General features: G+C 38.5%; 2 protein-coding genes across 2 annotated transcripts in view; one reads left to right on the forward strand and one right to left on the reverse strand.

Moving 5' to 3' along the window:
* Window positions 1-3,227: 3,227 nt before the first annotated feature.
* LOC117513857 (c-Myc-binding protein-like) lies at window positions 3,228-17,874 on the reverse strand. Its single transcript, XM_034174101.1, has 5 exons — window positions 17,773-17,874; window positions 17,338-17,410; window positions 12,605-12,653; window positions 10,082-10,211; window positions 3,228-3,614 (listed from the first exon to the last, which is right to left on the reverse strand). The coding sequence occupies exons 1-5, from the start codon at window positions 17,785-17,787 to the stop codon at window positions 3,567-3,569; spliced, it is 315 nt and encodes a 104-aa protein (XP_034029992.1). The 5' UTR covers window positions 17,788-17,874; the 3' UTR covers window positions 3,228-3,566.
* A 2,022-nt stretch (window positions 17,875-19,896) lies between these two features.
* rragca (Ras-related GTP binding Ca) overlaps window positions 19,897-25,558 on the forward strand; it is a 39,162-nt gene continuing 33,500 nt past the window's right edge. Inside the window, exon 1 of the mRNA XM_034174102.1 lies at window positions 19,897-20,253. Coding sequence (XP_034029993.1) covers window positions 20,071-20,253 — 183 coding nt within the window. The 5' untranslated portion in view covers window positions 19,897-20,070. The remainder of the gene's footprint in view (window positions 20,254-25,558) is intronic.

A 25,558-nucleotide genomic window follows, 5' to 3' on the forward strand; every position in this document is an offset into this window, starting at 1 on the left:
ATGATCTTGGTGTCTTTTTCTAGGTTTTTGGGCTCTGTGGTCAAATTTGTGCAATCAAAAATGGTCTACATTTGACGGCCATCTTGAAAATCCAAGATGGCTGCCATCAGGCAAAAAAATTACAACACTTTTGCTTCAATAATAAATGTAATGACAATCTTGGTGTCCAAGCTTAGTAAGTTGGTCAATATAATATATAATGACCTAAAATAAGCAAGAATTAGTGCAAGTGGTTAATGCGCTTGGTTTCAGTTCGGAAGGTTCTGGGTTCAAATCCCACCCCTGCCACATTTCTCCATGTAATGTGGAGTTGCGTCAGGAAGGGCATCCGGCGTAAAACCTGTGCCAAATCAACATGCAGATCCACCTTGGATTTGCTGTGGCGACCCCGAGTGCAAACAAGGGAGCAGCCGAAGGGACTTACTTTTTTTTAGTGATCAATGCCATCTTGAAAATCAAATATGGCTACCAAAACAATTGCAGAATCAAAATGAGTGTTACTTTGTAAGTAATACAAACACAGTTACTACCGACACTTTTGACATTTAGCACAGTAATGTATCCTTACACTAACTGATGACAATTAAAGGTACATCAACTGTACGAAATAGCAGCCACATTCAATATGGCCGCCAATGAACCTTGAAAGCTAATTTCAAGAGTTCTGGTCATTCTAGGGAAATGATATTGGTATCGTTGCCCATTTTTTCAAGAATGCCGATCATTATGGTAAGCTCAAAAGGTGTCTACATGTGGCTTCAATCCTGAAATTTAAGATGGCTGTAAAACAACAGAAAAAATGACCATAATGCCTTCAAAACAAACGTATCAAACATAAACATGTATCAAAAACACTTCACAAGTAAATAAAGTTCTATTTCTTTTTATGCATCCACTAACTGAATACTAACTAGACGGCCCTGTGAAAAATGTATTAACATTTTGATTGCAACAAGGGTTTTACCATCAGTGTTTATCTACTTTTATATCAAAAATAAATGCATTGTGAAGGTCACTGTCTAATGTATTCTAAATGTTAATTTGCATGCTTCATTGCAGCTTCAAGTGAGGTAGTCTTGGCCAGAAAAGCAACCTTTAGATGGATCAAAACAGCAACAGAAGTGCTCACTGCTTAATCTCTATGCATCCAGCTAACAAAACTGTAGACTAGAAGAATGCACAGTCATATTCGTATGTTGTAGCTATGGTGTTGGGCACTTATTAACTCTTTGATTTCTAGGAAAAACTTCAAGCTGTACACATTCTGCTTGCTTTGCTTCTTGATACTGCTGACCTGATGGTAAGTACATGCATGGTACATATTTCCTTCATACTTCCTGGAAATATATTTGTCTTTCATTGGCATGGAAAAATATTAAATAGTCATGGTTGGGACAAGGAAGGGACAAGGAAGATTCCTTTATGCTATAATGTTATAACAACTGACATTGTGTAGTGTAGTGGCATTTTGAACATTGGAGAAGACTAGAACATTGGAGGAGACAAGTGTAAACATGGCACGCCAGAAGCTGTTTGCCAGGGGAACTAATTCATTGGAAAATATTCCACCAACCCAAGGACCTCTTCGGGAACACATAAAGCACTCAGTCTATCAATCAGCATTCATCTGGGGTCAAACACTGATTCCAAGACCAGAGTACCCGTCACCAGGGAAGTGGGGTTCTCAACTTGTTGAAGAAAGATGGAGGCCTTTGTGGTCAGAGTTGCCTGAAGCATGCAAAGCTTGTAAGGAACTTATTCACTGTGGATGCAAGAAGGCCTGTCGGGGTCTTTGCAAATGCTCAAAGGCAAACCTACGTTGCACTGCACTGTGTGCCTTTTGTGGAAATTGTAGTAGACAGGACATGTAAACTGTTTTTCACTATTGGTTAGTTAATATAATACATCTTGTTCTGAATTATTTTTGTGGTTATTGAGCTTTATAGTTGTAAGTAATTTAAAAGTGACTTGAAACTTCAGTACACCAAGAGTAAAACTGATAAAAACGTCTTTATGTTTCTAGCATTTACTTGTTTAGACAGAAAAACTATTGACTATTGCAAACAAAAGAAAAAAACCCTAATATTTCAGAAATAAAGTATGTCTATTTTATGTTAAACTGTAATAGTTATATAAATGTTACTTTAAAGTCAAAATTTACACCATAAACCATTAGTTAAAAAGAATGATAATACTATAAGTAAAACACAAGTCATACATTCTGTAAAAACATACAAGGGTGTCTTTTTATGAATAAAACAATGTTATTACCTATTAGTTTGTCATCACTTTTCTGTGGTTCTGTAACTAATAATGATATAAAATTGGGGGATTAAAAAATAAATGCTTTTTGATCAAACATCTATTTTAAAACAACTATTATAAAATTATGTCTGAACTTACTTTATGCTAGTGAATAATCTATTTCGGCATATGTGTGTGTGAAAAATAAACATATTACCTTCATTATATTTGACCCCAGTTCTCCTTTTTTGTTGGTGAGATGCAATTACTTATGATTTCCATACACGTCACAAAAAAAAGTCCAAATCTATTTGTAAGGATTCCTAAAATTAAGTTTAATTGGATGCATTCCAACAAATTCAGGCAAAATCTGTCACTTTTTATATCTTTGGGTATATCAGTTGAGGGTTAGATATCCCCCAGTTCTCCTTGAGATATTTCATGGAACTGTTACTTTTTTGAAAGGGCATATAATAAACTACATTTAAGACAACTTTGGTGCTTCTATCACAAAGTGAACGATTTGGCCATATTTTGTGGCTTAGAGCCTCTACTACTTGTGTGAAGCGCCTTGAGGCAACTTTGTTGTGATTTGGCTCTACATATATGAAATAAAATGAAAACGCAGTTGTTGGCTTTTCATGGTATGATAACAAAAAAGTAAATAAAATACGGGCATCACAATACAATTATGATAATTCCACAGCTATGGCAATAAGCTCCTTCATCTTACAGGCACAACTCTAAGAGACACACCCTATCAACATGACAGAACTAGCACAGCACGTTGTCAGACTAAGCCTCAACAAATCCCAAGAACTGCTGCGAAATAATGAAAAACATTTGTCTATGCAGTACGAGTTGCCTACTTTGTATCTGAGAATTTTATACATTTTGCAAGAGTGAAAATATTGAGTGTATTTAGTTTTAAATGTAAAAGGTTGTGTGTAAGTAATAGTTCCATCATGAAAAGGTACCAAGACCTTAATCAGGAGACAACTTTATTTTAACAATGGCTAATATTTTCGATTTTTATTTATTTTTAAACCTGGTAACTTAAGACCTATAGAGAAAGAAAAAAAAACATCTACTTTTCTTTCAAAGAACTTCCAAAAATGGGATTAATACAACTGCAATGTTTTAAGAAATGTCACCCGTGTAACACTAAACTGAATAAACATATATTTACATATTTGTACATAATTTACTTTTATGAAAAATAATACAGATTTACAAAAATACTGCAAGCAGACAATAAAAATCTCCAGGCTTCATTTAACAATGTATTAAAGAAAAATTTCAGTCAAGCTAAATGCTGTGGATTATTCAGTTGTGGCGCCATCTTCAGGCCCAGGTTCATAACGCTGAAGCTAGAAAGGAATACAAAACAGTATTAGGTCTGAAATTACACATCTTTCACAGTAATCACTCCCTGTCTAGTTTTACTGCAGTCAAATAAATAAAAGGAACTGAATGTGGTACATTAAATACTTTAATCTGCGACAAATCTCTGCAAAAACACTAATGAGGGAAGACACTGCGGATACAGCAACTTTTGTCTGTTGTGTCATCAGTCACAGCCTCATAGTAGTAGCGCAAAACAGAGAAAGACTGTTCAAAATAATGTGAAATTTCAGCTACAGCTTGCCAGAAGCAAATGGGAGCACAGAAAGAACACAGATTTCATTTGTTTAACTCCTGTTTGATTTGATTGAACTCCAACAAATGACTTGAAAGTGTTTGTGTATCATCCCATATCTTGTGAAATTTCAGATGGATGGAAAATTGATGATGTAGTTACAGTTACATTGAAACATTTTCATACTGATGCAATCAGTTATTTTGCCTTTATATTTTCTAGATGTGTTTAGTTCTTCAGATTAAAGCACAAAATTTTATATAAAATTAAGCTAAGGTGTGTGTGGTCTACAGTCCTCCCTCCTCAGATGTAACTTTTTATGATAAATTTGAGAAGCTTTTAAAGGAATGCAATAATAAGAATTAAATCATTATAATGGGAGATCTAAATCTGGATTGGACTAATCAAAAAATTAGGAAGAATCTTAAAAGAACTGCAGATAAATTTGATTTGCAACAACTAATTAATTTGAGAACTGACTAATTTGACACTTGTTTCCAGGAAAGTCACAAAGCGAAGATTCAACTCAAACTGCAAATCTAATGTTTTTGATGGAATTCCCAAGAGTCAGATGAACAACTTTAAATTAGCTGTAGAACAAATCAGTTGGAATGAAGTAAACTCAGACGATTGTCAAACTACAACCCCTGGCAAAAATTATGGAATCACCGGCCTCAGAGGATGTTCATTCAGTTGTTACTTTTGTAGAAAAATGCAGATCACAGACATGACACAAAACTAAAGTCATTTCAAATGGCAACTTTCTGGCTTTAAGAAACACTATAAGAAATCAAGAAAAAAAAGATTGTGGCAGTCAGTAACGGTTACTTTTTTAGACCAAGCAGAGGGAAAAAAATATGGAATCACTCAATTCTGAGGAAAAAATTATGGAATCACCCTGTAAATTTTCATCCCCCAAATTAACACCTGCATCAAATCAGATCTGCTCATTGACACTGACCCTATGCCATGACATTGACCCTATGGTCTTTTTGCAAGGAATGTTTTTACAGTTTTGCTCTATGGCAAGATGCATTATCATCTTGAAAAATGATTTCATCATCCCCAAACATCCTTTCAATTGTCCAAAATATCAACATAAACTTGTGCATTTATTGATGATGTAATGACAGCCATCTCCCCAGTGCCTTTACCTGACATGCAGCCCCATATCATCAATGACTGTGGAAATTTACATGTTCTCTTCAGGCAGTCATCTTTATAAATCTCATTGGAAAGGCACCAAACAAAAGTTCCAGCATCATCACCTTGCCCAATGCAGATTCGAGATTCATTCATCACTGAATATGACTTTCATCCAGTCATCCACAGTCCACAATTGCTTTTCCTTAGCCCATTGTAACCTTGTTTTTTTCTGTTTAGGTGTTAATGATGCCTTTCGTTTAGCTTTTCTGTATGTAAATCCCATTTCCTTTAGGCGGTTTCTTACAGTTCGGTCACAGACGTTGACTCCAGTTTCCTCCCATTCGTTCCTCATTTGTTTTGTTGTACATTTTTCAATTTTTGAGACATATTGCTTTAAGTTTTCTATCTTGACGCTTTGATGTCTTCCTTGGTCTACCAGTATGTTTGCCTTTAACAACCTTCCCATGTTGTTTGTATTTGGTCCAGAGTTTAGACACAGCTGACTGTGTACAACCAACATCTTTTGCAACATTGCGTGATGATTTACTCTCTTTTAAGAGTTTGATAATCCTCTCCTTTGTTTCAATTGACATCTCTTGTGTTGGAGCCATGATTCATGTCAGTCCACTTGGTGCAACAGCTCTCCAAGGTGTGTTCACTCCTTTTAGATGCAGACTAACGAGCAGATCTGATATGATGCAGGTGTTAGTTTGGGGATGAAAATTTACAGGGTGATTCCATAATTTTTTCCTCAGAATTGAGTGATTCCATATTTTTTTCCTCTGCTTGGTCTAAAAAAGTAACCGTTACTGACTGCCACAATCTTTTTTTCTTGATTTCTTATAGTGTTTCTTAAAGCCAGAAAGTTGCCATTTGAAATGACTTTAGTTTTGTGTCATGTCTGTGATCTGCTTTTTTTCTACAAAATTAAACAACTGAATGAACATCCTCCGAGGCCGGTGATTCCATAATTTTTGCCAGGGGTTGTAATAGTGAAATCTTTACAACAAAACTTGAAGATACAATTAAGAAATTTAGTGTAAGTATGAAAAACAAAAGGAATAAAAATTCAGTTGCATGGATTACTTCAGAAATAATCAATCTAATGAAGGAAAGAGATATGGCTCTAAAACATGCAGTTAAAACAAAGACAGCAACTGCAAGAAAGATGTTTGTGACTCTCAGAAATAAAATTGTCAAAAGTATAAGAAAAGCTAAAGCAAGCTTTTTCTTAACTTTAATTGAAAAATCAAATGGCAATACTAAAACACTGTGGGATCAATTAAACAAACTAACAGGAAAGAAAACAAAAGCTAATCTCCAATTAGAAGTAAAAATTCAAGATAGGATCACATGTAATGTACAAGAGGTTGCTGTCGCCTTCAATAATTTTTTCATAGATTCAGTCAAATCTATAGCCCAAGGGTTTTCCCCTAATGTCACACTGAGCTCTTCAGTTGTAACCGTGGAGCTAGCTTTCACTTTTAAGTGTGTCTCAGAAACTCAGGTGTCACAAATTATCTCTACCCTAAAATCTTCAAGAACAAAAGATAGTTTTGGTATGGATGCTCTAATGCTAAAAGACTTGGCTGCATTTTTAATTAACCCAATTGCAACCATTATTAATCAATCATTTGCACAGGCTCTGTTTCCTAAAATATGGAAGTCTGCTGCTGTAATCCCAGTGTTCAAATCTGGTGATAAGTTTTCAGTTCAAAATTATTGTCCAATTAATATTTTGTCTACGGTGTCAAAGGTCTTGGAGAAAATTGTAGCTGAACAAATGACTCAACACCTCAACACCTCATCATTCAACCTTCATCCGATGCAGTTTGGCGTTAGAGCTAGACACTCCACAGAAACGGCAACTTGCTTTCTCACTGAAAACATAAAATCATTACTTGATAAAGGTGGGGTTCTTGGAGCTACATTTCTTGATTTCAAAAAGGCCTTTGACACCGTGAACCATGATATTTTATTGATGAAACTGCAATGATTTAATTTTTCTCCTGGGGCGTTAAAATGGGTTGAGTCGTATCTGTCAAATAGGTCACAATCTGTAAGAATTGGTAATTATCACTCACCTTCTCTCTGTCTTAATACAGAAGTGCCCCATGGCTCATTTTTAGGGCCACTATTATTTTCATTATATATAAATAATCTCCCGTTGGTCTGCCCAAATTTGTTCACTCAAATGTATGCTGATGATTCTGTTCTTTATGTACATGGAAATAATGTACAGCAGGTCTGTGACAAATTAACACAGTCCATGGCTGATGTCACAACATGGCTTGAGGAAAATTGTTTACAACTTAATGTATCAAAAACTGTTGCAATGTTTTTTACACGATCTAAAAGTCTAGTCACTGAACCAAATGTCTATGTGGCAGGGGAAAGGATCAAAGTGGTGTCTGAATATAAATATTTAGGGGGTCTGGCTCGATGACACATTCACATTTAAAACACAGGTTAAAAAAAGTGTGTCACAAAGTTAAATTTAGCCTCTCTAATTTTCGTTACATACAGCCTCAACTATCTGTACAGGCAGTTAAACTTTTATGCATGCAATGATTTTATCACATATTAAATACTACCTGACTACATGGTCCAATGCAAATGCAACAGCGCTCAAGCCACTAGAGACCCTTTATAAACAAACTATCAAAGTATTGGATAGGAAGCCTCAGCGCTACCACCACGGTGCTATTTTACAAAAATATAAACTTTTAAATTGGCAAAATGATTAAATATGTAAATTTATGTCTCTTGTTTAAAGTTATAAATGGTCTGTCCTCTCCCCCTCTGGAACAGTTTGTGAATGTAAGGTGTGCTGCTGTTCGTAACACCAGGGGAGCCACTAGAGGAGACTGTGTGGTCCCACTGAGGAGAAGTGCTTTTGGTCAGGCTTCTTTCTCTGTGAGGGCAACACATGAGTGGAACACAGTACCTGTGGTCATTAGAGAAATGACCACCCTTAACACATTTAAGGTTAATCTGAGGAAGTGGTTCGTTGACCATCAAATATGTCAGCACCAAATCTCCTGAATATTCTTAGAAAATATATTTAACCTGCATGTTTAATTCTTTTTTTAATATAATGTTTACTAAATTGTATAATAATGTTAAGTGTTTTATGTATGTATTTTAACTAACACTTATTTTTAGGGTGATTGCTACCACCTGTCCAGGGACTGCAGATGAAAAATAGCCGCTAAAGCTAATTCTGGTGCATTTACAGAAATGTTCATTAATGTACATTGTCCCTGTCATATAAACTAATAAATAAAATAAATAATTTTTTGTTAGTCATGAAAATAAAAACGTTAGATTATATTCAACTCCACTTTTTCAATATACAGTATACAGGTAGTATATGGTTCAAATCCATCTCATTGTATTTTTATTTACAATTATGCTGGTTTATAGTGGGGAAAATAGGTATTTGATCCACTGTCGATTTTGCAAGTTTTCCCACCTGCAAAGAATGTAGAGGTCTGTAATTTGTATCATACGTACACTTCAACTGTGAGAGACAAAATCTTAAAAAAAACAAAACAAAAAAAAAAAAACAGAAAATCACATTGTTTGATTTTTAAATTATTAATTTGCATTTTATTGCGTGAAATAAGTATGTGATCACCTACCAACCAGCAAGAATTCTGGCTCACACAGACCTGTTCATTTTTCTTTAAGAAGCCCTCTTATTCTGCACTCTTTACCTGTATTAATTGCTCCTGTCTGAGCTTGTTACCTGTATAAAAGACACCTGTTCACACACTCAATCAATCACACTCCAACCTGTCCACCATAGCCAAGACGAAAGAGCTGTCTAAGGACACCAGGGACAAAACTGTAGACCTGCACAAGGCTGGGATGGGCTACATAGGCTGGATGGGCTAATAGGTAAGCAGCTTGGTGAGAAGACAACTGTTGGCAAAATTATTAGAAAATGGAAGAAACATAAGATGACTGTCAATCTTCCTCGGTCTGGGACTCCATGAAAGATCTCACCTTGTGGGGTAAGGATGATTCTGAGAAAGTTCAGAACTACACAGGAGGACCTGGTCAATGACCTGAAGAGAGCTGGGACCACAGTCACAAAGATTACATGAGTAACACACAATGCCGTCATGGTATAAAATCCTGCAGGGCAGCAAGATCCCCCTGTTCAAGCCAGCACATGTCCAGGCCCGTTTGAAGTTCACCAGTGACCATCTAGATGATCCAGAGGAGGCATGGGAGAAGGTCATGTGGTCAGATGAGACCAAAATAGAGTTTTTTGGAATCAACTCCACTCGCCGTGTATGGAGGATGAGAACAACCACAAGAACACCGTCCCAACCATGAAGCATGGGGGTGGAAACATCATTTTTGGGGTCCCTTTCTGCAATGGGGACAGGACGACTGCACAGTATTGAAGAGAGGATGGATGGGGTCATGTACTGCGAGATTTTGGCAAACATCCTCCTTTCCTCAGTAAGAGCACTGAAGATGGGTCATGGCTGCGTCTTCCAGCATGACAATGACCCCAAACACACAGCCAGGGCAACTAAGGAGGGGCTCCGTAAGAAGCCAAGCCAGTCCCCAGACCTGAACTCAACAGAAAATCTTTGGAGGGAGCTGAAACTCAAAACCTGAAAGATCTGGAGAAGATCTGTATGGCGGAGTGGATCAAAATCCCTGCTGCAGTGTGCAAACTTGGTCAAGAACTACAGGAAATAACTGGCCTCTGGAACGGCAAACAAAGGTTTCTGTACCAAATGTTAAGGTCTGTTTTTCTATTGTATCAAATACTTATTTCATGTAATAACCGGCAAATTCATCAATTAAAAATCATACAACGTGACTTTTTTATATTGTCTCTCACAGTTGAAGTGTACCGATGATAAAAATTACAGACCTCTCCATTCTTTTTAGATGGGAAAACTTGCAAAATTGACAGTGAATTAAATACTTATTTTCCCCACTGTATAGTTATGAAATCTTAATTTGTTCTGTGTTAGTTTACCTGTTGTTAAGCACTGATATTTTTTTTCAAAACTGTACATTTACCTTTGTTTTCAGTTTGTTGTTTTCCTCTATCAGGCGTGCACACTTCTGCCTTAAATCAATCACCTCCTGCTGCAGAGTGTGTGTGTCTGCAGAACTGTGTCCAGCTGCACCGAGGTGCTGCCTGACAAATCTGGGAAGGAGTTGGTGAAAGAAGCAATCAAGAAAAAACATGCAGCAATCACCTAAACGCTGAACGTTAAGGTGATGCCATTTCTGTGCATTGGGTTCACCAATAAACCTGCTTGTAGAAACAAAAACTTGAATTTCATCAAGTGTGAATGAATTCGCTTCAAAAGAGAGATGTGGTCATTTAAATAAGTCGGACACACTTTACACGTTCCAGCAAGATCAGTCTCTCTTCTGATGTTTGATTGCAGCTCAGTACAGAAACATGAAATGCACATTATACGAGGTATGTCAATAAAGTATAGGTCCTTTTTATTTTTTTCAAAAACTATATAGATTTCATTCATATGTTTTTACGTCAGACATGCTTGAACCCTCGTGCGCATGCGTGAGTTTTTCCACGCCTGTCAGTGACGTCATTCGCCTGTGAGCACTCCTTGTGGGAGGAGTCGTCCAGCCCCTCGTCGGAATTCCTTTGTCTGAGAAGTTGCTGAGAGACTGGCGCTTTGTTTGATCAAAATTTTTTCTAAACCTGTGAGGCACATCGAAGTGGACACGGTTCGAAAAATTAAGCTGGTTTTCTGTGAAAATTTTAACGGCTGATGAGAGATTTTGAGGTGATACTGTCGCTTTAAGGACTTCCCACGCAGTGGGACGTCGCGCAGCACTCCCAGGCGCCGTCGTCAGCCTGTTTCAAGCTGAAAACCTCCACATTTCAGGCTCTATTGATCCAGGACGTCGTGAGAGAACAGAGAAGTTTCAGAAGAAGTCGGTTTCAGCATTTTATCCGGATATTCCACTGTTAAAGGAGATTTTTTTAATGAAAGACGTGCGGGCGGATTGCAGCGTTGGCTCGCAGCCGCCGCGACGCTCCACCACAGGAAAAACACCTCTGTTGGAAGCCTTAAGGACAAGTTGGAACATGCCCAACTGTTAAACAATTTCTCAGATACTCACTCCACTGAAAGCCATCAAACGCCGCCTGGATTTTACAAATGGTTATCAACACGGAGGTGTTTTTCCTGTGCAGCCACACCGCGCCGGCTGCGTCCCGACGCATTTATTTGTACATTTATATTGAAACCATGATTGTTGATAGTGCCCGTACGAAAACACCACCAGCGACTGTTCAACAGTTATGAATGAATGTGCCTGAACAGTACAAATGCAGGTTGAGGCAGAGGTCAGGTCTGAGAGCATATCTTCTCCCCAGACCACCGACCTGCTTCATGGCAACCACCAGTGCACACGCTGATTTCATTTGGATCACGGAGCAAATACATTTGGCAGAAAAGTCTGCAAATATGACCAGCTTCACAACATGAATTTGGAAAAAGATGCTCAAATGACCTGCAATTCATGGAGGAAATTGTACACCTTACCTTTGGTTTGGAGGTTGATTATTCTATAAATAAGCTCGTTAAGGGACAAATTAACCAAGAAAAAGCCACCTTTCCTGCTGCAAATTGCATAAAGAAGCGACAGAGAACTTTAAATGATTATCGCGCATGTTGACGTCATTGCATAGCCATGGAATTAGAGCTGCAGAAGGAACAATCAGGCTTTAGAATTTTAAGGTACCACTCTGCAGCGGACTTGGGGGGGTGACTCATTCAAATGGAATCTTTTTAATGCATAATGTCCGGCACTTATTTATTTAACCAGGTTAGTCCCGTTGAGATCGAGATCTCTTTTGTAAAGGAGACCTGGGCAATTCTGAAGTTTCCAACCTCTTAAAACCTCTTAAGGAAAGTCCCGATTCAAGATTCTCCATAGATTAAGCACCTCCTGACTGTAACTAATCTGTTACATACAACTGATCAATTACATACGAGTTTTACTAAGGCTTATAGTTAGGGCTGGATCGGGTGACCCTGGACCATCCCTTGGTTATGTTGCTTTAGACGTAGACTGTGTTTCATAATTATTGTATGGCCTTGCCTTGCAATGTGGAGCGCCTTGGGGCAACTGTTTGCGCTATACAAGAAAAAAGTTGATTGATTGATTGATTGATTAACATGACAGGCCTACTCTGAAGCCAAAAGTCAGTGAACCTTTCCTCTGCAATAAAGGCACCTAAGCTGCTGGTTTACACAAGCCGAACCCAACTCACAGCCCATGCAAGCTCTGAACAGTGAGCTGAAACAACTCTCTGATGAACACCAGTTTTCCCAGAGAAAAACCATTTCAAAAAATAGTCACATCAGACCTCTAACAAAACACTTTAAAACAACCTCAACCATCTTTCCCTCACAGTTCTAGAACTGTATAACCACATATCATTATTTTGAGGTATGTGAACATCCACATGTGTGCATCTGAAACACACAGCTGATGAAATTTATGATAGGCAGACATGCAAAGTACAGATTAGTTCCAACACATGTTGAAGGATACTCCAGAGCGTTGCTGGGCCTCTCTGGTTCTTCATACAAACACAGGAGCACTGAAACACAGGTAAAGAAAGAAAACTAAATTAATTTGCACCAAAATATAAGCAGTTTGAGAGAACATTTAGTCACTCGTTTCTTTCTGCAATCATGAGAGTTGTATCCAAATGTTTTGTAAGTTTTAGCAAAACTACAACCACCAAAAACTAAATGATGAAAAGATTGTTAATCTCAGCACGCCTTAAATTAAATATAAACACTACTTCTATTTCTAATTTTCTGGCTCAACTAAATGCCAAGAGAAATTCAATGAAAATTTTCATGAAGCCATCTCCTGATTTGTCTAAAGCCAAACAAGTACAGAAATGATGCGAGTTTTACACACTGCTGTCTCACTTGCAATCCATTAAATTGAAATAGTGAGGAACACACACACACACACAGCATAAAGAAACCTTTTTTAAACTCTCATTTCATGTCAAAATAATATCTAATTTACCCATGGGTGCACAAAGCTTTGCAGTGTGGCGGAGCAACTTTTTTGCGAAATCCCTAGTTTTCCACATATACTTAACATTGACTCTTTTCAGTAAATATTTTGATATAACAGCAGAGGAAAAGCAGGTGTGTGCTTCAGAACATGGACAATTCTGTGCAACATCAGCATCGGAGAATTCCTATCAGATCTTTGTGCACTTCCAGATGTGAACCCAAACCACGGTAATTCCAATTCTGTGCAAAACTTCCTGAAGTGAGCAAAGCCACTGTGCGACTCTTGAAATGGTCATGTGTGTCTTCAGAAGCATGACCATATCGGACCTAGGACTCACGTCAAACTTTTCCAAATCTCTACTTACATTTTTTTTTAAATTTACATCGACTTTTTATGTATTTCAGAGAAACAAAACCCAAACCAGTTTCAGACAATGTGACTGCGGGCACAGGTCAGCTAAAATGTCATCTTTGGGCCCTGTCACACCTTGATGATATAGCCAGTGTATACCAATGTATGAAACAATGCGCAGAATATGCTGAACACGTAATGCAGCTGTCACACCATGATGACTTAGCCAGCGTATGCAGACAGCCCCATTTCCATAGAGCTGTCCGGGTCAGTACTGCATGGTATGTACGGGTCGGAACAGTTAAGTGTGGCTTGGTTTGCGTTTTCACCGCCGACAGAACCCTTTTGTTTGGCAAGCGGACCACATAAATACAGACAAGCACGTCATCGAGCATGCGTACGCTGTCGCACGGGCTCCTGTTTGGCCTCCACACGGAGGCCAAACAGAGTAATTTTAATTTTTTGTATTTAATTTTATTTTTGTCTTGGTGGATCATGGGATTTATTTTCATCATGTGCAGAATGCTGATGAATCGACAGATGCCTGTAGTAAACACTGATGTGAATGAACGAGGCACTGTAACTGTTTCAACTTTTAAAATAAGTTAATTTTCTTGTTGTGGCGGCGTGCTCTGGTTCAGGTTGAGAAACACACCGGGAGGAGACAAACACAGAGGGACTTCTTTTAAAACACTACATTTCTTCAGCCAAGATAGATACCTTTTTGTCAGGCTGTAATGATCAATCTGACTGAAACTAACAGGTAAGATTGAGACTTTATATTTACTCCGTGTGTGAATGGTTTTAATATTTGTAACAGTTTGAACTGTTCACATGAGCAATGCAGCTTTCAGTTGTTGAGATGTATTTTGACTTATAAGTAACTTACAAGAAACGTGTGTCAACAATCACATAACTTACCTACAACTTATGGCCAATGTGTGCGGGACGCACACACGGGATGTGCATGACCAAAATTTTTTGCTGTACTTGCCGTATTATGACCTATTAGCATGCTGTTAACCTATACAAAACTTTCGTAGTTGTGAGTTTCGCGCTGTCTGGCGGTCCATGACTCACTCAAGAGGTCAGTTTCAGCATAGTTACAGTTTACGACACAGTGGAAACACACCTCATGAAGTATAGACAACAAGACAACATCGGGGCATGGCAGAAGTCCATCACAGGTACTACACCTCCTCTAGATAACCCTCTCAACTTGGGAGAACGTATCATCATCATAATCGCCTGTGAACTCGCTGTTTCGACATTATCCACATCCTCGCCACACATTGTTTACATGCTCTGTGAGATGCCAGAACTCTGTCGGTGCTGCGGTGCATTCTGGAAAGCACAGGAGGCCGTGAGGGGGATCTGTCCATAAAGTATAGGTCCTTTTTATTTTTTTCAAAAACTATATGGATTTCATTCATATGTTTTTACGTCAGACATGCTTGAACCCTCGTGTGCATGCGTGAGTTTTTCCATGCCTGTCGGTGACATCATTCGCCTTTGAGCACGCCTTGGGAAGGACTGGTCCCGCCCCCTCGTCGGAATTCCTTTGTCTGAGAAGTTGTTGGGAGACTGGCGCTTTGTTTGATCAAATTTTTTTCAAAACCTGTGAGGCACATCGAAGTGGACATGGTTCGAAAAATTCAGCTGGTTTTTGGTGAAAATTTTAACGGCTGATGAGAGATTTTGAAGTGATTCTGTTGCTTTAAGGACTTCCCACGGAGCGGAACGTCGCGCAGCGCTCCCAGGCGCCGTCGTCAGCCTGTTTCAAGCTGAAAACCTCCACATTTAAACCTCTGTTGACCCGGGACATCGTGAGAGAACAGAGAAGTTTCAGAAGAAGTCAGTTTCAGCATTTTATCCGGATATTCCACTGTTAAAGGAGATTTTTTTAATGAAAGACGTGCGGGCGGATTCGCACGTCGGCTTGCAGCCGCCGCGATGCGCCGCCACAGGAAAAACACCTCCGTGTTGATAACCATTTGTAAAATCCAGGTGGCTTTTGATGGCTTTCAGTGGAGTGAGTATCTGAGAAATTGTATAACAGTTGGGCATGTTCCAACTTGTCCTTAAGGCTTCCAATGGAGGTGTTTTTCCTGTTGTGCCGCGCCGGCTGCAAGCTGACGTGCGAATCCGCCCGCACGTCTTTCATTAAAAAAATCTCCTTTAACAGTGGAATATCCAGATAAAATGCTGAAACTGACTTCTTCTGAAACTTCTCTGTTCTCTCACAACGTCCCGGGTCAACAGAGGCTTAAATGTGGAGGTTTTCAGCTTGAAACAGGCTGACGATGGCGCCTGGGAGCGCTGCACGACATCCCGCTCCATGGGAAGTCCTTAAAGCGACAGAATCACTTCAAAATCTCTCATCAGCCGTTAAAATTTTAACCGAAAACCAGCTGAATTTTTCGAACCGTGTCCACTTCGATGTGCCTCACAGGCTTTGAAAAAATTTTGATCAAACAAAGCGCCAGTCTCTCAGCAAGTTCTCAGACAAAGGAATTCCAATGAGGGGGATGAACCACACCTCCCACAAGGAGTGCTCACAGGCGAATGACGTCACCGACAGGCGTGGAAAAACTCACGCATGCGCACGAGGGTTCAAGCATGTCTGACGTACAAACATATGAATGAAATCCATATAGTTTTTGAAAAAAATAAAAAGGACCTATACCTTATGGACAGACCTCGTATGCTTGCATATGGCAGCATTTTTAATAGTCGGCATACATTGGCTAAATCATCAAGGTTTGACAGGGGTATTAAGCGTGTCCATCACATTCTGAAAGCATGAACCATGCTACACACAGATGTGTAACAGATGCACTGAATTTGTACAGTCACTTGCCCAGTTCTGGATCATTGCCAATTCCGGATCACTAGTACTAGTTGTAGTATTTGTGCCGCCGTTTTTCGTAATCAGCACGAATAAGCTAATACTTGGTACCAATGGAAAGACTCATGTTTTGTCTACAAACGACCACAAGCTCGACCGGATCCAGCCATCCTTGTGATCAGCAGAGGAATCAAAACATTGCGGTGTCTGCGGTGTGCGTGCGTTTTCTCACTGACTCATTCCTGCAAGTTTTAACGTAATGAAAACGTAGCAAAGGTGAATTAGCCATTCTGTGTTTTTGGTTCTAGAGTGGGAAAATACTTACTTACTTGGGTAGAAAATGTCAGTGTGTTATGTCTTGCTGTTTAACTGCTGTGCGCATTTATCTCAGATGTGAAAATTTGCCGGTTGCGGATCACTGAAGCAGCAGCCTTGTGTCAGTATTTGTGAGCCTTGTGTACTTTGGGGGTCATCTCAAAATGATGAATGGGCATGAATGTGGGGGCTTTTACTTTTTAATTCAGGAGAAATCTTACCTCCACACTTCATTTTTTGCTCGTAAAAACGTATAAGTATAATTTCTATCATTTTGTGTTCAAAACACATTCTCAGGCACAGTGTGTATCATTCTGGATTAGAAGGGCTCCAGCCAGATGCCAGGAAAGCCCCCAAAGTGACGCAGTGCATCGTGATCCGGAACCGGCAAAAGTGATTCATATCTGGCAAATGTTTGCACCACACATAATGTGGCTTCACACTTTAAGTAGAAGCGCTACTCCACCCAGACTTTTTCAGCTAAATAACATCCAAATACCCAATACAACAATACACAATTAAAGGACATTCAGTTGCATTATGGCTCCGTATAGCGGGACTTTAAAAAAGGTGATCCGGAACTGGGCAACCATCTGTATTCCAGCTTCCGAGCTCTGTGGCATCTCTGATAAACAAGAGCCATTCATGAGCCTGGGCTTTTCCTGCTAAATCAACGTGTTGTTAAACGTGTGTCAGCCATAATTAACATACATGCACACAAAAACTTCCATACCACTGGTAAGACTGTCAACAACACCAGTCTTCTCCAAATACCTCCGAAAATGTTCTCTTTTTGAGTCTGAAGCCTGTGGGCCACAAACAAAAGTGCAACATCAACAGCAAGGTACAAAGATAACGCTATATTACACCTTAATGTTTTATTAATTTGATGAGTTGTTTAATAATTTCCAAAGTTAACATATTACTGATTTTTTAAAGATTTCATTTAATTTTGAGGCCAGTTGTTTTATTCCACATACAAACCACTGCACAAAAAGTTGACAAGTACATAAAAAACACGAGAGCGAGATAGATTTGATCAGTGATTTATAGTCTAGGAATCGGTACAGGCCAACATTAGCTTAGCTAACGAAAATTTACAGTTTAATAACATGCAACTATTTTTGAAAAATGCAATGTCAGACACAGCCAAAACAAACGCACTTACTCTATAATGTGCCATAACTGTGCAGAATATTAACCGATTTAGCCTCAAAGTCTACTTTCGCTTCGACTAATTTTCAGGAAACAGTGCTGCTTTCAATGTACCTGGTAAAAATGTACTTTTCCGCTCACATGCTATACCACCTTTCAAGTAAAAGCCGGTGGAGTGGCCTCATAAGAAATAATAATAACAACAACAATAATAATAATAATTAAAAAAAATCTCATCGGCAACAGCAGCATCGTGTACCTGGAACTCATACACAACGTATGTCCTGCTCACGTTGAACACAACTGTTATTAAATTTTTTGCTCGGTTCCAACAAGAGCAACGTTACTTTTCCTAAATTATAAATAAATAAATAAATCGAAAAGTGTTTGGATTTTCCTGCGTTCATAACAGCAAAAAAAAAAAAAAAATGTAGATAAATGAATTATTCTAGTCAGCTTGTGCAGACAGCAACGCAAAACAAATTCTAGAATTTTAAAAATAAATTTAAAAACCCACACATAATGGAGATTTTCATTATGTGCTATTTATTGTTTTTATTTTTAATTGGGTCAATCGTAATTAGTTTGTGATTAATTTCATCAACTGGAAGAAGCACCATTGTTTTGTCTTTAATAGCCCATAGAATTGTCTGCCACCTGCGGAATGATAATGGACAATTAGAAACAGCTGTGGTTCAATTTACCTGTCATTTGGTTGCCACCTGCTGAGCACTGTGCAACTAGTGGGCATCATGATCCATCTACACATTAGTGTCACACTGCGGAGAGAAACATTATGCCCATTACTTGGGCAAAAACAAGATGAAATGTGCAATAAAACAGGAACGCATATGGCTGGGAATGGTGCCAAAATCTTTTCGTCTGTACTGCACATTAGTGATAACTATAACTCAAACTGTTTGGGAACATTTTGAAGACATGTTCCTTAGTTTACAAACATCCATATCCAAATTCATATTTAAAGGCTACTGTTGGAACAGCATCTGTATATGGACAAGCATGTTCATTGATTATTATTAGATTAGATCAACTTTATTTGTTCATATTCATGGCATTTCATTCATTGCCTACTTACATAAACATTTATCATGAAAAAAAAGGAACAGAGGGAAGATAAATCTTTGATTCTCTGTTCCTTGTAAAAAAGAATATATATATATATATATATATATATATATATATATATATATATATATATATATATATATATATATATATATATATATATATTACATTCTCTTTGACACATGCTATATTTACCCCAAGTATATTTAACTGTATATGTACATCCTTTTTGTAATTTACAAATAACATCATTTTAGTTTTAGACCAAATTACTGACAAGTCTTGTTTGTTCAGTTTCAGAATATCTTTTCCAAAATGTAATAATATATTTACCCCAATACCACTAGTGGAAAATAAATGTAGTTATTGACAATTAATTAAATAAATAACGATAAACTTTTACAGAATATTCATGCCAGGAAATTTGAAAGTGTGTGACATAGAATAAAACCCCCCAAACAGATAGAACACCAAAAACGTTCATATTATTCAAACCAACAAAATTTAGTTATATAAATATTGATGTCTACACCTTACTTGTGTATACCTCCTTAAGGTGACTTATGTTGTTATTTCTCGCTGCATAAACTCAACTGGATTTACTGGAATAAAGTCTTATCTCTGCCTCTCGTGTGTGAATATGCGGAAAATGTATAACAGAATTACGATTTCCAACTTTACTCATCGACCGCGAAAGCCTCTATTTTGCTGTGGCGGCACGGCGCTCTCTCCTGCCATCTGCTGGTCAAACTAGCACGTGTCTATCCACTTTTTTTTATTTGGTCATTTTTTTATGCGCGTTGTCAATAATTTACTGTTTTACAGCACATTAAACAATTATATAGCATTTGTATTTTGTTGTAGACTCAACGCGGACTATAACGATCTGTTTTCGGGTGACAGGTCACAAAACAAGTCTGGGTACTAGTCAGGTGACAGCAATAGAGCCACCGCAGAGTGACAGTCCACTTCACCAATCACCTTCCAGACTCCAATCGAAACGACGAATCACAACGAAAGGGTGGGATCAAAACGTTTTTTTTTTTTTTTTTCGTCACAGTAGAGGAAATCCTAAATAAATGTGTGGGATTCCGTTTTGTGTGGGCAAGTACGTTCAGTCTTACTGGCAAATTATTTTTACAAACGTTTACTTCGTAGCGGTCGTGTTTAAGCGACGAGTGAAGGGGGGGTACCGGGGGAGGGGGGAGGTTGGCGTCAGGTCAAAATGTCGATTCAGTACGAGGTGGAACAGCTGGCTGACAGCTACGGGGTCGCGGACTCGTTCCCCAAAGATTTCGGTTATGGGGAAGAGGAGGCCGATATCGAAGACAGCCCGGCGACGTCTGACAGCAAACCTCGAATCCTGCTCATGGGTTTACGGAGAAGTGGCAAATCCTCCATACAGAAGGTATAGTGGCGTTCAGCTAACTGCTGCTTAGTTTAGCCTGTCTGCTGTGACAGATTGGTGGATAAGTGGTAGCTTAGCTACCACTGTCGTCTGACTGTGGTGGTAAATGATTGACCAGGTGCGCACAGCGTCTCCTGTAAAGACTGGTTAGCTGCTTGTGTCTTGATCATGTGTGTGTTAATCTGGATAAGGGGGACAGGTCTGATGCTTCTCTGTCACATGACAGAGTGACCCACACTTCCACTTTGCAAGTCATGCTTTGCTTTGAATCTATGCGCTGATCACCTCAACTAGAGCCTGATCGATATGGATCTTTTTGGAGGGACGATAGCATTATTAGGGCGTAAAAAGGCTCTTGTGAAGCGCCTTCAGGCAGCTTTGTTGTGATTTGGTGCTGTATAAATTAAATAAATTGAATTAAATTGACATAAATAATGGGCAGCACGGTGGATTAGTGGTTAGCAGAAGAAGGTCATGGGTTCGATTCCCACCGTGTGAGTTTGCATGTCCTCCGGGTGGTCTGGGTTCCTCCCACATTTAAAAGACATGCAGTTTAGATGAATGAAACTTTATAATTGTTGAGGTCTCCCTTGCAAAAGAGGTCTCAGACTCAATGGAAGTAACCTGGTTAAGATTAAATTAATATCCAAAACCTGGGGTCGATCTGATAAACAGTCAGAGAGATATGCGAGCCACATACCCACACACAGACATTTCTTGCTTTATTGATAGATTATAGGCAAAGGCTATACGCCCAACCGTTGGGCAGATAAGTCATACATTGAACGTTACATGCACAACCGTTGGGCAGATAAATATACTGTCTTATCTTATTCGCCCAACCGTGATCGTGTATTTGATACGTTTTGTGCAGCTAAACTACGTTTTTTACACCACTTTTTAAGGCTCTATTGCGGCATATGTTTGACACATTTAATGGCGCCATCTTTAATTACTGCGAAAATACTGCAATGGATGAAAACAGACAAACCTCATAACGACGATGAAACATTTTTTGAACAAAATGCTGCTTGTTGGCTGTCAGATGGTGTTAGTTTGACACAGTTCCCTGGGTGTGATGAGCCAAACAGAACCGCTTTAGATCACAGCTCCTCCGCGGGCTGCGAACCCTCCCACAGCCGGTGAGAAAATATCCGCCTTTTTTCCCCCCCGCATTGAAACTGGAAGTGAGCTTACAAGCGTGCTCATTGGTCAGTTGTGGTTGGGAGTACAGTAGTGTTCAGAATAATGGTAGTGCTATGTGACTAAAAAGATTAATCCAGGTTTTGAGTATATTTCTTATTGTTACATGGGAAACAAGGTACCAGTAGATTCTCACAAATCCACAAAGACCAAGCATTCATGTGGACTGATGAGAGTAAAATTGTTCTTTTTGGGTCCAAGGGCCGCAGACGTTGTGAGACGACCCCCAAACTCTGAATTCAAGCCACAGTTCACAGTGAAGACAGTGAAGCCTGGTGGTGCAAGCATCATGATATGGGCATGTTTCTCCTACTATGGTGTTGGGCCTATATATCGCATACCAGATATCATGGATCAGTTTGGATATGTCAGAATACTTGAAGAGGTCATGTTGCTTTATGCTGAAAGGACATGCCCTTGAAACCTGTGTTATTTCAACAAGACAGTGAACCCCAAGCACACTAGTAAACCAGCAAAATTAGTTCCTCGCAGATGTGAAGAAATCATGAAAAACTGTGGTTATACAACTAAATACTAGTTTAGTGATTCACAGGATTGTTAAAAAATCAGTTTGAACATAATAGTTTTGAGTTTGTAGCATCAACAGCAGATGCTACTATTATTGTGAACACCCCCCTTTTCTACTTTTTTTTTACTAATAGCCCAATTTCATAGCCTTAAGAGTGTGCATATCATGAATGCTTGGTCTTGCTGGATTTTTGAGAATCTACTGAATCTACTGGTACCTTGTTTCCCATGTAACAATAAAAATATACTCAAAACCTGGAGTATCTTTTTAGTCACATAGCACTACTATTATTCTGAACAGTACTGTATATGCTCACGTATTTACTTTATTGACCTAACGGTCGGGCGTATAGCCACTCTCTAGATTATAATAGCCAAGTGGCCTCTGTGTGCATGTGTATGGCTTCGATTACAGAGAAACTGGGCACAGGTGACATTTACCATTTCGTATGCTGAGGTATTTTGGATCAAGGATGAATGCTGTGAAAATAGAAAGTTGATGGGAATAATATTTTTGGAGAAATTGGAAATATTAATAAACAGTGAACAATGGATGTTGTGCTGCAATGCGCCATGGGAGTTCGGGTTTGGGTTTTTAAATATTGTTATTGTGGTTCATGTTAGTTTAAAAGTATTGTTAGTGTTATCAATTTATGTGTTTTTGTTTGTTCACTTAGTTTAGTGTCATGTTGGCCGTGAGTGGGATGTGTAGTGCGTTGATGTGTTTCCCCTACTGTATCTGTTTTGGGTATGTAAAAATAAAAGCACCTGCTTGGGGCAGAATGCAGAAAAGACAAAAAGCTCTGGCTCAGTTTTAATTTTTCTGCGCAGCTCGCCACAGTATAGTAAAAGTGAAGTGGTGTCTGTGTACTTGTGTGTATAACTTCAATCATGGACAAACTGGGGAGATCTTTCATTTGCCTTTTGGTATGCTTATGTATTTTAGGTCAAGGATGAATACCGCCAAAATGGAATGTTGCTAGGACTAATATTATTGGAGAAATTACAGATATTAGATAACAACACTGAGCAATTGACATTGCTAATTACATTCTCACACGTCATTCCAGCAGTGGGTTGTAAATTATCTATATATTAAAAGGGAAGTGGCGTCTGTGTACATGTATGCGTGTGATTTTATTTTATTTTTTTATTAAGTGTATTATAAGTACATGATATAATTGTAAATATGTAAACAATACATGGATGACTGAAGAAAGTGAAAACACATATCCATTGTGGTCCATTTAAAAATCAGTTGACAAAAGTCGTAATAATAATGGTGTGTATATGATAGCAAGTACTTAAACCAGGGGTTTTCAAAATGAGGGACAGTGAGCCCACCACACACACACACACACACCCACAGAACAACACATACACACAATTTCAGTATCTTTGTGTGTTTCTTTTTCTTTTATACATCTTGAACACATTTTAAAAGTATTTGTGTTTTTAAGGAACTGTTTGATACATTTACACATTTTACAGCTTTGTAAACATTTTAAACATGTTTTTAAATAACATTCTATTCTTTCACACATCTTAAACCCTTTTCAAACACTTTAAACATGTTTTTAAAGATTTCTATAGAGCCCAACTGATATGGATTTTTTAGGCCGATGCCGTAATGATATTGGATGAAAAAAATGTAGATAATCGATAAATTGGCTATTTGCCGATAGCCGATAAATCAGCCGATATTATTATTTTTTAATGAATAAAATGTTCTTTTTTGGACCCTTAACAAAAAAGGTATGAGTTAAAAGCTGAAGCTTTGTCCTCATTGATTAACTTTATAACAGAGAAGAAATTTCAAGTTCAGAAAAATGCAATTGGAGTAGTTAGGGGGCTATTCAAACGGGCCAACTAGTAAGATATCACTCCTGAAAACGATCTTTGCCATATCACGTGAGGTAAATCTGTCCTACGATTGTATTTTGGAAAACCATTGACGGAGAACCAATTCCGATTGGACACTCACATTGCGCACGTCATCACACATCATCTATGAGGAGTACCAAGATGGCCGACCGTGGATCGAAAGTCAGAGTTAACTTTTCAGCAAAAAAAAAAAAAAAGTAAGTTTCTATGTCATATCATTAAAAAAGTTATTTACAATTTAGCAAAGCTTGGTCCCAGCCATCGTATACGACGGCGTCAGCCCCAGAGGGTTAATGGGAACGGCAGTAATTCCCAGAACCCTTAATGGACGACCAGTGAATCTGAATGTTTCACCTCTTAGCAGTCAATGAAAGTTTTTCATGCTAGAATAAGGTCTACACAACGTGGGCTTAATAAAAAACGTGACCGACGCAGTGAAGCACATTTGACACATTACTACATAAACTGAGTTAATCAAACTGAGTTGAACTGAAACGGGAGAAATGTGGGGTGAATGTAATTGCAAAGTTATTACAAACAACATCCTTATAAACTTACTTGTATGCTTTTGGCAGTCGATCAGTGCAGTGTGACGACGAAGTTCGGGGGCTGGTGATGAACACATTTAAGCAGGGGTGTAAGCAGCTCTCAATTGAATGGAGTCAGAGCTCCATCTACTGGACAAATGGTGCAGGACATTTACATTGCCGACGCAAACATTATTTCAGTAACTATTCGTTTGAGAAATTATCGGTGTTCCTTTCGGCAACATTTCGGCCGAGAGTGAGTACTTTGAAAAGTCAACATCAATGTCCTTCATAAAGAAGGCAGGCATTTGGGAGGAATAAAATATTTAGTCTGTTGTCTGTGTTACAATGTTTGGAAAGAGGTGGCATTTCATTTAAACAGTGATTCACTTTGAAGTTATGGTATCTGGCTGATACCCGATACTGTTAACGGGATCAGTGCATCCCTACTTGAAAGCATGAAAACTACGCCATCGAAGCACCATCTGCTGGTGAAAGTATGTAATGATGCATATTTCAACATCCATAGTATATTTGTGCATTGTTTATTTAGTACAATACAAGTTTTCATTTTGGCAAAAATAACGCTGATACCAATATGTTTGTGAAAGGCTCATATCGGCATATATCATCAGTCAGTCAATATATTGGTTGGCATCTAACCTCAGTCACATCCACATCCAACACTTGCTGGTTTCTGCTGATTCTCAAGGACAGTGAAAGTATGCAACATGAAAACTGACCAGAGAAGTTATACTAACTATGTAAGCATATCATGTCCATAAGGTGTTGTTCAGTTACTGGTTAAACAGAACCTGTCCAATGTCCCAAGTTCAGCACAAGGCAAATATGAGATTTCTTTCTCTTTCATGAAAGAAACTAATCAATGTATTATTTTTAAATGGTCACATTTGTTCTATTTATTTAGAAAATCTATCAGATTTTTGTACTGTACAAGACACATGGTTGATGCTTATTCTTATTTTTCTGTAGGTCAGAATTGATTACTAACAACAATTTCATATGTATAATTCACATTGACATTAAGAGAGGAGTAGACAGTTTATCTGTCTTGTGACTAACAGGAAGCACTGACACCGATATTGCAGAGAAATGCATCACTAATTGCACGCTCCTACTGAAATGCACATGCATGCATAAAG

This window comes from Thalassophryne amazonica, chromosome 7 (genome assembly GCF_902500255.1).
Source record: "Thalassophryne amazonica chromosome 7, fThaAma1.1, whole genome shotgun sequence".
Classification (NCBI taxonomy): domain Eukaryota; kingdom Metazoa; phylum Chordata; class Actinopteri; order Batrachoidiformes; family Batrachoididae; genus Thalassophryne; species Thalassophryne amazonica.